This window comes from Chamaea fasciata, unplaced genomic scaffold, assembly GCF_029207755.1.
Source record: "Chamaea fasciata isolate MVZ Bird 193981 ecotype frontalis unplaced genomic scaffold, bChaFas1.0.hap1 SCAF_9, whole genome shotgun sequence".
Classification (NCBI taxonomy): domain Eukaryota; kingdom Metazoa; phylum Chordata; class Aves; order Passeriformes; family Sylviidae; genus Chamaea; species Chamaea fasciata.
Window position 1 is genome coordinate 25852996 of NW_027094094.1, and position 13177 is coordinate 25866172.

Below are 13177 nucleotides of genomic sequence, written 5' to 3' on the forward strand. Positions count from 1 at the left end.
AGAAACAGAGCTGCTGGTAATGAGCCACTTTACACCATGTGTGAAAAACCTGCACAGAGTAACTGGAGTATGTTTAAGTAATTATCTTTCTACATCCTAAGTTATTTAAAATGAAGCAACATAAGAAAGTGTACAGCAAATATAGTTGTTATTGTCGAAATTGGATTCCTAAAAAAAAAGTAGATTCCCAAATCAACACAGATGAAAACCGGCATCTTTCTAAAAGGTCTGAGCCCTACATCTCTGAGTCTCTTGAGTTCTTTACTTCAAAACTCAGTCCAGCTATCTAGGCAACAAAGTATGGCTATAAATAACTATATCAACTTTCTTGTCATTGGAGATGTACAGTGCACAGCTTTTAAAACCTTCAGTTAATATTGTACAATCTTGGTGTAAATACCTGCACTCTGCTTCTGCCTGTTTGGTTTTTGACTGCAGTAGAACTAAATTACTTGAAACATTAGGGAATAAAGCTGTGGGGGGTTTTTTTCCCCAAAATTATGTACATTCCTTATCCTGAAGTTGAAGAAAGTAATTAGTTTTAAGAAATTGACAAAAACCTACAAAATTTTCTGCGCCTTTAGAGAGCAGTAAACAGGATTGCATCTGAAACATTTTCTTGTAGTAGGCAAGTGAAGGACAGCTTAATGATCTGTGGAAGGAATAAAGTAACATCTAGTGTGAAAAATGTTTATTAAATGTCATACGTTCATAAGATGAGGGAGCTATTAGCAATTCATGTAATGTTTCTGTGAGGCTGGTTATATTTTACAGACCCTTATTACCAAACACCCACTTGGAAATAATAGTGCAAAAATCCCTGTAGTAATTTCTAAGAAACTAAGAAACTCATAGGCTTATCCCACCTTAACAGACATTTTGTGTCACTTATTGAACCAGAACAGGATTGGTTCACCCATGGAATACTGCAGTCAAGTGAAATCTTGTACACCTATGACAAGATAAATAATCTAATTCATACGCGTGGTTCCAAAAATTTTCCAGATCACATGTTTTGGAAGTCATGAATGTGCTTTTGGGTTTTGCCAGTAAATACAATTCCCTCTCCTATTTAGCTTTATGAGACTTGTTGAAAGTGGAAAAGAATCAGTTTTGCCAATGTAGAGGTTGGCATTTCCAAAGGACTCTGCGTCACGAATCATGCCAGTTGCTATTGAAATTCAGTGGAAGTGCTGAATGACTGAGAACGTCAAAGCTCAACGTAGATAAATGCATCCAAACCCATTTTCCAGCATTCCGGCAGATAAAGGCAGATCCATCTGCAGAGGCAGTGTGATGCCACTGTGCAGACCTGGAGCAGGCTTGAGAGGCTGGACCAGGATTTCATGCAGGACAAGTCTGGGCTCTGCAGGAACCGCTGTGTTAATGAAATGACATAGATGGATAGAAGAACATATCTCTCCATAGCCCAGTTCTCCCAGTGGTTCCTCAGTTGTGACAGTGCTGCAATCGCCTATCCTGCAGCTGAGACTGTGGGATGAATGCAGTCACTGTCATACCTGCTGTGGAAGCCCAGGAAAAGAATTCAAAATTGTAAAAGTGGGTCACATAGCTACATCAGTGTTTTGTTTTTGCTAGTCCTTAGCACAATCAGAAAACCTGGTTTGTGCAGTTGATCTCTTAGATGAGACTATAAAATCAGTGTGGTGTGTGGAGCCAGGAAAGACAGGGGTGGGAAAGAAACTTTACAGGAGGTGAGAGGCTTTGGTAAGGAACATAAAAGAAAAATCACGTTTTTTGCAATTACTGTGCTAACATGGGTTTACTGATCTGTCAAAACTGCATAATATCAGAGAAACCTTGATTTTTCTGGGAATATTTATCAGACTAATTGGTTCTGGTAGCTTATGCTGATATGTCAATAATCAAGTAACCAGACTGTAATAATGTGCAGTGTTTACTGCAGGCCGATTGGGCTGGGGGAGGTTGATCTGACAGTGATCGCACACGTTTGTCATTTCCAACGTACATTTAGAGCAAACCTTGTGAATAACCTCGTCACTATCAGCTATGGGGTCTATCAGGCTGCTTCATTTACATGTGATGTAATTTTCTTTTAAGTAATGTAATTTACTACTTTTCACAGAAATAGGATTACATTTTTCGCAAATAAAGTAAGAAGGCATCTCCCAGTTGTGTGAGTGGAGGCAAAGTGTTTTGTGTGGTCATCCTGTTTACTTGCTGGTACTCCGGGATGAATTAAAGTCTTTCTATGTGTTGAACACTTGTGTTGATTTATGAATGCTAAGAAAATCAGTAAAAATATGTTTCCATATAGCAGCAGCATTTAATATCTACCTGCTTTCTCATCTCCTTGCTGAAAACAATGGGTTGTTCAGAGAAAAACAGAACTGCTGCATTTGTCTGACGCCTGGTGATAAACATATTGGCCTGAATCTGATAAAACTCTTAAATATATTCTGCAGGTGTTTAATAAGCTTAAAAATATAATATCAATAGGCTACTCACTGATTTGAAATTAGACATGTTTATTTCTTCTGCTGAATTTACAGCTATGGTAGTAAAAATTAATCAGTACTGATTTGCAGTATTGTGACTGTCATGTTGCTTGGTGAGACTAAGTTCTTTCCAATTAATATCCAACATAGTGCCTCAAAAAGAAGTAGCTTAGTTTATTAGCTGCAGACATAATTTAAGATCTTAAAAATGAATAGAAAAGAGACAAGCTTACTCCTCTGAGTCTGAATGCTGCAGGGAAGGTAAGTAGTTGAAATTTCCAAGTTGTCTTGAACCTGAACATTGGAGCATTGCTATTATTTATTTGCAGAAGCTAGAAACAATCTTTCCACTTTTGCAATGAAAATCACAGCCACAGGCTTTAGTCATTCAAAGGAAAAGAAAATCAATAGTTTATTCCATTATTCAGCACTGTGTATCATTTATATAACAAGAGGTTTTGATGGATGATTTTCAAAATTTCCTTTGTTATGGAATTGATAGTGGGTGAGGGGATCCTGTCCTTGGGCTGTGTTATTATCTTTCCACAGCCACACAAATACTCACAGCAAGCCTAAGGGGTTTTCCCTCCTTTGTATTTTTTTTCCTTTATAAATAAATGGATAAAGCAATTAACCTTTACATTTTGTCTTCAATATTTACTTTTGTACATTGAGGAATTCAGTTTGGTTTAGAGTAAAATTAACTGCATCTGTGCAAATTGGGGGTGTAAATGTTCTTCCATTGTTTACACTGAGAATATAGCAGATTGTGAATTCTTTTTCCTAAATTTATGGTCTTCTTCCTTTCTAAGTTTTTATAATTTCTTTTACTGCGATTTACAGTTTCATCAAAAACTGACCAAGTATCTTGTAAGGGATGTGTGGATGTATGATTTTCATTTTTGTGTCTCGACACAGATGGGGAAAATTACCAAAATATTCTGTATACTTACTATTACACCAGTTATGAACAGCCTACCTGTTGCCAGGGAAATTTTTTTATCTGAAAAAATTTTGGTAGTCTTCTTTATCAGAGAGGGTAAAAGGAAGGTCCAGGTATTGCTGATGCAAGATCATTCTCAGATTTAGTTTGATCCATTTTTAAATGTCTCCGAGAGGGAAGTTTCTGTCATGTGTTTCAGTGAAGATACTTTAAAAAATCAGTAGTTGAACTATTTTGATTTTCTGTTTCTGATTGCCCTGAATAGTCTCAATCAGTTTTCCAACCCCACCAAACATTTTGAAGAGTACTTCTATGTAAATTAACTACAGAAACAAATTACTAGAATTTATCTAAAATAAACAGCAAAATATTTTTTTTTGCTATTTAATAGCTGAAATTTTTAAAATACATTATTACATGCTGTTGCTTTTTCTTTTTGATATTAAAAAAACAATGAAACTCTGAGAGCATTGGTCAGTTTGCCCATGAGGAGAGAGAGATTAGGCAGAAGCAATGAACACTTCCTACTGAAGAGACAAATCCCTTGTCCGATTACTCTGTGTGCTCACATGCAAAATGAAGCACCAATACTAATATGCTTCAAAGAAACCCTATAGTTTTATATATATATATATATATATATATATATATCTGTAACTGATTGTGGTTTTCACTTCATTAGATATATTAATAGGCTGATAACTATGTGCTGCCAAACATCATAAAGCACAATGGATAAGAGGCAGCAGTTTGTATCCTCAGGTAGTATCCTAATCTAGCTGCGTTATGAATGGAAAGATTTTTACTTTATTTCAGACCAAGTTTTATTGGTGTAATACTTAAAAGTTAAACTTAGTCCTGTTCCTTCCAGACAGATTATCTGTTCAGAGTACTTGAGCTGTCCCAAGGTAGCTCCCAGTATATTATCGTGTTGCATTTTGTGTTCAAGACAATCATCTACCAAGGACAATTTCACAACTCTTATGAGTTTATTGGAAGCGATAAATTTCATTTGCAGAGGAAAATACTTTGCTCTTGCTCTGGTTTCCTAAAGCTGTCTTCATGCCAAAGTCAGCTTGTCCTTAGAGAAGATTAAAATGCCTGCAGAGGTTTACAATGGGTACTTTCACGTCCAAGATTTTTCCGTTAGATTTACATGTTGAGTTTATATTTCTGTTCATAGTGTTAATATGACTAAGAAAAAAGCTGCAGCAAACCACTATCCAGACACAAGACAGTATGTTGTTTTGTGGAGCACTAATAAATTAATCTATTAGTGACTGCAAATTTATTTTCTCTTGTCCTCTTTATCAAGTATTCACAAGTGTGTATGTATTTAGACAGTATAAATTAAAATAGCTTTAATACTAGCAACACATTACCACAGTGCAAGGACCATAAGGCACAGTATTTTTCCCACATCGGCATGAAAACAGAGAAATACTGATAAAATAAAAAATAAAAGTGAATAATCTTCCTATCTGAGAAACAGATTAGTTTCTAAGAACATAGCAATACCAGAAAGAAAGAAGAAACCACAATAACAGAAGTAAAATACAGGTGCATTATTTAGTTCATGACCCCATCTTGTGGAGCAGCACCCACGCTTCAGCACATTTATAGCTCTCGTATGCATTTTTATTTTTTTTTTACTGAGTCCATTTCTTGATGGTGAATTACTTGGCATTGCACTTGCTGTGTCCAGGGAAGTGCTCTGCAGGCAATCCATCATTTGTATACTACGGCTGTACAGCAACAGAACAGTCCTTTGTCACACCATGGATTGCCACGTCGATACTTCACATTTTAGTGTTTGGTTCAGTCTCAGGTCACCACCACAGCTCACATCCCCCGCCACCCCTACTGGATATTTCCTGCTGCCATTTGTGTCTAGCATGGACCTGCTGGGAGAGTTTCTTGCTGTTGTTAAGAGGGGACAAACCCATCTCCAAAGCTGGAACTTGCAGAGTGGCTGATTTGCACCACAGCAGTGCTTGTGAGAGCATTGGCTGAGCTGATGCCTGGTCACCAAAAGGTGGCCCAGTGATGGTCTTAACCAGTGCCAGTGTGTGCTGCATCTGCCAGATTTACCATTTCCTTGTTTTCTGTTCCCAAATAGCTGCTCTCAGAGCTTGTTGAACTTCACTTAATGATTGGCAGCTTGGATATTTTATTGTAAAGGTTTATCCCTCTGGACATCCTTTTTATCGTAATCTGGGGAAATCAGCTTTGTCAGCAATATATATTATGCTGTTTGCTGAAGTTGTTTTCCAGGCACATGAGATATTAAAAATAAATCACCGGACATGTTTTCACCCTCTCCAGCTGAACATGTTTCCCAGGAAGGCTCCAAATATCCTTGATTCTCATTTATGTATATGCCACTCAAATACGAAGTGCTTTTTTCGTCTTTTTAAATGAAAGATGTATTTTGTATCCACTTTTTGAGGAAGTGGTTTTTAACCATGTTGGTGAACTCAAAGGGAGATTTGCAGGCTGCAAATGGAAAACATGTAGAGAAGGTATATAGCCAAGTTAGGAAAGACGGATTGGTTTTTTCAGCTGTTCTACATAGATTTGAACAGATGATACTATATGATCTTCCTCCGTGTGTCAATATCCTGAGCTCCCATGAGACCAGATTATGGGGCTTTGATCTCTGCTATCATTTTTTAAAGTAAGGAATTTTCAACTGCAGTTTGATCTGATTTACAGAAGGATGCAAAGTTGTGCATTGCATGTAGGTAACATTTGCAGATTTCTTAGGTACAGAAAATTAGATGGGGAGAAAAACTACAAATCTCTGTAAGTGTAGTAGGTGTGATGCACTTTTGATATATCTGAGCTCATGCTTTTATAAAAATTACATTCTTATAAAAATTTACATTCCTGTCAAATGTGCTGGTGATGTTTGTACATGATATTTGTATGTGACTACAAGAATACAGGTCAGAAGATTGTTATATGGAATACATATATGTATGATTTTGAGTAATGTATTTTCAAAAGAAAAGATTCATTTTTCACTAAACTTGCATAATGTGCCTTCCCTACATGCCAGTAAGGTATTTATACCATATACCATCATCTTGTGTTCTTTGCTTTTGAAGTGCATATCGTGCCTTCTGCATGAAAATAAAGTATGGAGTTTAGCAGCTGTTCCATAGATTTGTATGCTAAGTGAACTGAGCAGGCTGATGCTCAATGCCCTCTTCTGGGTGGATTGAAAAGGGTGCAAACATTTTCAACAGAAACCCAAATATTCCATGGTCTCGTCACAGGGACCAGAGTTGGCAATAAAATGAAGTGTTTAAACTAACTGTTGGTTTATGTCGGAAAATCTTTTAGCTTTGCTACATAGTTCTTAGAAGACTCTAATTCATCATGTTAAAGAAGGGCCCTGAAATGTTTAGAAGTCCATGTGGTAATTCAATCAATATTCTAAATTTTTGCTTCACTTCAAGATGTCTTGAAATTATTGCATCCTGTCTGTCTGATGGCCAAGTTGGGAACATGGCTTCTCTTTCCTGCCATCAGAATTTCTGTTGTGCGGCAGAGACCAGGCAGGAGTCACATTGGGTACAACAGTGGCTGCTGCGCTGTGGGGAGAGCTGCCAGACTCAGTGAAAGCTTTCGATTCATCTCTTTAGGTTCTGGTCCCTGTCAGAGAAAATGAAAGGAAGGACCTTGTCTAACTAAGGACAGTGGTTTAGCGTGTTGAGAGAGGAGTTCCAGGAGGATGGGAAAATGAAATCCCTTTAAGTAGCTGGCTTGAACATAAAGTCAAATGTAAAGGCGTTCATGTCCTTCCCTGATCCGTGTCCCTTCATGTGACAGCTGAGTGCTCTAAATTCCCACCTTAGGATTGCCTTTGAGGGGCAGGGTTGTGCCTTTGTTTGGGACCTGCACCCACACCATGGGCCCTGACCCCACACTGTTCTGTAGCACTGCCACATCAAGGTTAATTTATATTTTACTCTGTTTCTAACATTTCTGTCTCTTCTCTTTTTTTCTTTTACATGCTTTCATGAGTATAGCAGACCATTTAGGAATTGAATTCATGGGTAAGTTTTAACTTCTCTTCCTTCCAATTGCTCATATTTATCTTGGTTCCTTAGTCCAAAGAACATGGAAGTTAATGGGAAGACTCCCATGACCTCCACCATTGGGTTTTGGATTGGGTTCCTTTTATACTTACCGATTACATTTGAAATTATATGAAGGTTTAATTTTTCTCTTGTCCACTGCTATGGAGCTTAAAGCCTACATAATGGTGTTTTAGTATTTCATTGGTATTTAATGAAACATAACATAAAGGTTATGTGACCATATCATCTTGAGGAACAGTATTTTATATGTGATTTTAGGGTAGAGTTACTAACTTTTTCATGTAAAGGAAAGTGAATTTAAATCAGATTTTTTTCCTTTGTTAAGAATTTGCTGTTGATTACAATATTAAATTTAACTAGGCTTAATAAGAAGCATCTTAATAAAGATAATTCAAATCAAAGAAATGCTTTTAAGAAAAGAATCAAAGATCCACCATTCTGTGAAAAAAAAAAAGTTAAATTGGTTAGGAAAAAGCTAAAAAAAGGAGTGAATAATTGCTTCTTACAATTTTGGAAAGGAAAAGATGATGTTCTGTTGGCTCAGCTGCAGCTCTGTGATGTGTCCATAGCCTCAGGGAATGACAGGCTTAACAGATCACCTCTCAGCTGGTGATCTTCAGACTTGAGGAAGCTGAGATCTATCCTTAACAGAGTTAGTGGTCTTTTGTGTAAGAACAGCTTGCATAAACCATTAAATACGGCTGAAAATACTATAATAAAAAGCATGTGGATTCCTACTAAAGTCACAAAACAGTTACTTTTAATGTGCTCTTTCCCTATGTTAAGTTTTACTTGATTTTTTTAGATTCCAAAAGCAAGAGCCTTATTACCTATCAATTTTAAGTGCCAACCTGGGGATTTTGTTGACCAGTTAAGTAAATTGTCAAGAAACCAATATGGTGATGAATATTAACTGCATGGCAGGCTGCAGTAACAAGAGGATAGCCAGCAGGTTCAGGGATTTTCTCCTACTGCTTTTTGATTTGTGCCATACCTAGAGCACTGTTCTCTCTAGGGAACTGGTTTGTGAGGTCAAGAAAAGTTTTGTGTTTCACTTCACTTTATATGAGGCTTGAAAAGTGCCAGTGGGATCGATGCAAGTGTCTTCACAGCTGGGAAATGGTTACTTGAAAGGCTCGGCATATATCCTGCTTTTCCTGCTTAACTTAAATTGTGAGCAGCAGTCTTGAAGCATACAAGCTGAAGGACAAGCATATAGGTAAAAGAGGATAAGGAGTATAGATATATGGGATGCTTTGAGTGAACCTTTCAGTAAGCAGGAAAGTGTTACCCAAGAGGCAAAGCTGAATTATTTTAATTTTATTTTGAGACTTTCAGTTTCCTCTCTTTTTTTAAAGACATCTCTTTAAGGCAAGAACTAAAGCAAATCCCCGAAATCTTGGCTCAGAGTAGTCCTCTCATATCAGTAGCTCTCAGATTTTTTTTATTTAATATTGGAACAGATCCTGATGGCATAAAAATTAATGAAATCTTGTGTCTCCAGCCTGAAAATATTATGACAGCAGCCTAAAATGAGGCTTGAAGTTGTTTCCCGTGGGCTAGAAAAAAGCAAGTTCTGGAATTGTATGCAAAAGTGATTTGCTTGTGCTTCTTAAATCCTCCTCTAGTCTTCATGGAGATTTACTTAGGAAATGTAAGCATGCATGGAATCATTGCTGTACATGTAGCAAAGTAGAAATCCCCACCCTGTGCTCAGAGTGTTCAGGTGCCAATATGCTCGTCAAATTAGGGACACTCCTGTAAAGCCTCCATGATGAGTTTACTTCTGTACTCCAGAAAATAATGGCAGTTAGTGCAAGGAGTGTTTTCTAGCCAGAAAAACAACAGTTTAGAGACAGTGCTGAACTTACCTTTGTTCGTACATAATCCAGAGAATGCTCTTTCTAATGTTTTCATTGCATTTGTGGGCCCAGTTGACTTAGAAATTCCATTTTCATCATCGTATTCAGTAATTTTGTTTGAAAACCATGTAAATCATGTAACTTGGATTGCCAGGGCCAGCTGAATTCCTTCCACAGTAGACAAAGCTGAAACCTCATGTCAGTGGGAACATCACATCTGTCTGTAGAGGTGTCCAAGGGGACAGATGAAATGTGCACTGAAACTACACACCTACTTTGGTGTACATTTGCCAAAGGCAGGTAGATAAGTTTAGTCATTTCGGGGGGTTTTTTGGTGGGGTTTTTTGCTTTGTTTGTTTTCTTTTTGTTTGTTTGTTTGGGTTTTTTGCTAGACTCTCAAGGATCAGTGAAGTGTATATACATAGCCAGTCCTTTTACTGTCCTGTTAGGGAACTGTGGTCCATGAATTTGTGTATCCTGTTGTGAACCAGTTGGTACTGTTTTCTCCCATGAACTCCTGTGGCAGCCCATTACAGTGCTCAGTAGAGGCAGTGTCTCTTGCTTTTCCATTACCTGTTGAAATCTCTTTCCATCTGGACCCTTCTCTCACAAACAGTACTTTGGGAACAAGAATTATGCATTCATTTTATTTACCACACTGAATTTTGTGTTAACCTCGCTCATGGTCTCACCCCCTTTCCTGTCTGGGTGTTGTCAGGTTTGTGTTCCATACAATATTCAATATTGTGCATTCCAAAACTTGAACACCTGTTACTTTAATATTGCTGCTGATATTGATTTACACTGTCTGTTTCTTTGTATGGATAGCAGAGACAAAGGCAGGCATATTGATGTGGCACACCTGTTTTAAAATGTTTCATGTGTAGCAATTAATGTATGGTTCTGATGGTTCTGTATGTGCAGCACCTCTCAAATTAAATGAAAGCCAAGTACATGGCCAATTTACACTATGTCCTTAAAATTGTGGACTGAATCATTGCCATCAGTGGTCTAGCTTTATGAAACTTCTAGTGATAAGGAAATGGCTTATACTTGCTAGTACACCAAGTCAAAAAAAAGAAAAATCTTGAGTGTGATTGTCACTTGATTCAGTATTCATCTCCGATGCAATCTCCTGGACAGGCTTTGGGCAAGGTCTTTTAATCTGTCTGTGCTTCAGATTCTCATTTGCAGAAAGTTTTTTCAGGCTTCCTGAATTTAAATTCCTCAGCTCTCTGGGGGCTATCTTTCAGTACCACAGAAACAATTTCTTCCTTGTGGGGGGGTGCAGACTTGGCTGTGTCCTCTCCTCTCCTCAAACAGGAGCAGAGCAGTGTGAGGAGCGCACCGTGCAGCTCACCTGGTCTGCTTTGGTTCCCAGTATTTCACTAATGAGGATGCATGCAATTTTATTCACATTTCCAACACAAAAGTAAAGAAAAGTTGTCACCATATTTCTACTAACTGGAAATACATGAGCTGTATTAACAATTCTGTGTCAATGGGAAGCAAGATGGTGGTTGGTAATGTGTATGTGAGAAAGAGAGATTGTTTAAAAAAAATCCTATCAAAAGATGCAACTTTTATACAATGAAACAACTAGGTGATGTATCATTAGCATTAGAGAGCATGGGGATACAGGTATCTACAGCTTACAATAATTTTTTGACCTAAGTGGTTAACTGCACTTCAGGGCTGAATGGTTTACTTTTCCGGTGGAAATTTTGTTGATGAGGGCAAATATCTGTGACAGCAAACATGGAGCACTTTGGAGCAATAGGTAGCAGTTGAAAAGTGTTGTGGAGACTCGCCTGGTGCGTGTTCTTCCAGCTGCAGAATGAAATCATTACGAGAGTCATCTGTGGTTGTTCTGAGCTGCAAGCCAGTGCGCAAGACAAGGAGTTGCCCTTTTAATTCATTTCTTATACTGAGGATGAGTAGAGTTAAGGTATGCTAAGGCATGAAACGCAAAGGTGAGTATTGGAATAACCTGCTACAGCACGTGAGCAAACACAACTGTTTCACAAACTTGCCTACTCCACCTACTCTCATAATCCAGAATGATGATCTTTTATGCCGTAACAGTAATTTATGGTGGATACAGCTGAAAATAAAACGCTCCAATAAAGTGCAACAGCCAAGTCACTGAAGTTTTGATGGAAATACAGACATAACATGAAGTAGTCTTCATCCTTGGGCTACTTACCAGTTAAACCAGTATCAATGGTGTAAACAATTTTGATTTGATAATCTCAATCTCCCCATGTGTGGATTATAGAAAACCAATGTAGCAGTTGTTATATCTAGTCCCTGCTTTTAATTTGTTTATTCTTAAGGCTTAAACAGAAAATTAGTATTTTTCCTTAGAACTACTCATCTTTTCTGGAAAAATCAGGAGCTTCACTGAAGTCAATGGAGTATGAATGTTATATAATACCTTGTAAGTGCTGAATCATTAAATAGCATTTAATTGAGCAGAGTAATAAAATAACTCAAGAATGGGATCCTATTAAACTTTATGTATCTCCTTGCAATGACTACAATGTGAAGTGTATTCAGTTTTCTGTAGTCTGAGCAGCTGTTAATGCTCGAGAAGATGGGGCATGCTGTATTTTCACTGTGCCTATTCTCACTGCCTCCTCATTGTGCTAAGATGATGTGTGCCTAAAACTCAGGGAATACCTAATCCAGTTAACCAGATTGACTCTGTGACCTTGTGTCATGCACTGTGACTGATGCATCTTGATTTTTACAAACTGCAAAAGTTGTTCTAGCTGATGGGCAGGATAAGCAATAGTGCGACAATTTAGTATTTTTCCTGTATGCCAGAAATAAAAAGGCAAAGTTTATTAGTCCTTGCACAGCTCAAAAACTGGGAACCTGGACTCTTTCCTCTGAAACTCAATGTTTTGCAGCAGCAACCAGAAAATGATAATAAATAACCGGTGTGTGGATGGCTGGTCCTTGCCTTAGTTACCATTTAGAAGCTCTTATCTGTCATAAAACTCTGTAATGCTCCAGTCCTTGCTGGAAGAGAGGATGAATGTTCAATTACATGAGCAAAACCGTATGTCTTCTAAAGGATACATGTTTAAAAAAATAAAGAAAGGAAATTCAGTTTTCCCTATATTCCTTTTTAACAGTATAAAGCAGGTAGATCATTTTCTGATAATATGGCACACTGACTGTTTTTATGCTCCTGTTTGCACAAAGTCTCATTAGAGATTCCGATCACAATCATCTCTCAGAACTATGAAACCATATCTTCTAATAATTATATTGTTATTAGCATTTTAATATTTAAAAGCATTTGTGAGCATTTATAATATTTCATCTGTACTCTGATGATAAATTTCTGAAGAACTAAGAAAGGCTATTCTGGTGGACATCGATACTTGGAATGTTTACTGCCATCATCATCGCTCCTTGAATCCCTTTGTTCTTCATCCTGCCTCAAATTTTCGTTACCTCGTTCTGGTTTTTATCTTTTCAAACTCAGTAAAGACTTTGCTCCTGGGACCTCTTCTAAATTCACTAAAGGCTTTGCTCTTGGGACCTCATCTTTCAGTTTGCCTTATGAAATACCTGTCCTTTTTAAGCGTGCTGCAAAATAACAGTAGCATCCTGAGGCAAGAAATGAATTTAGATCCTCAGCACTTTCCATGGGATTCACTTAGCTGGGAAGAAGAGTCATTTATCATCTCTAGAGAAAAGAGACATGAGCAGCAGAAGAGAGAGTTTTACAGAAGCAGCTGATGCCTGAGTGTTGTAAGAGCAACGGAC

General features: G+C 37.6%; 1 protein-coding gene across 1 annotated transcript in view; it reads left to right on the forward strand.

The window, feature by feature from the left end:
• NRG3 (neuregulin 3) overlaps positions 1-13177 on the forward strand; it is a 343134-nt gene that overhangs the window by 270323 nt on the left and 59634 nt on the right. The window contains exon 4 of the mRNA XM_066191557.1: positions 7461-7487. Within this exon, the coding sequence (XP_066047654.1) occupies positions 7461-7487 (27 nt within the window). The remainder of the gene's footprint in view (positions 1-7460; positions 7488-13177) is intronic.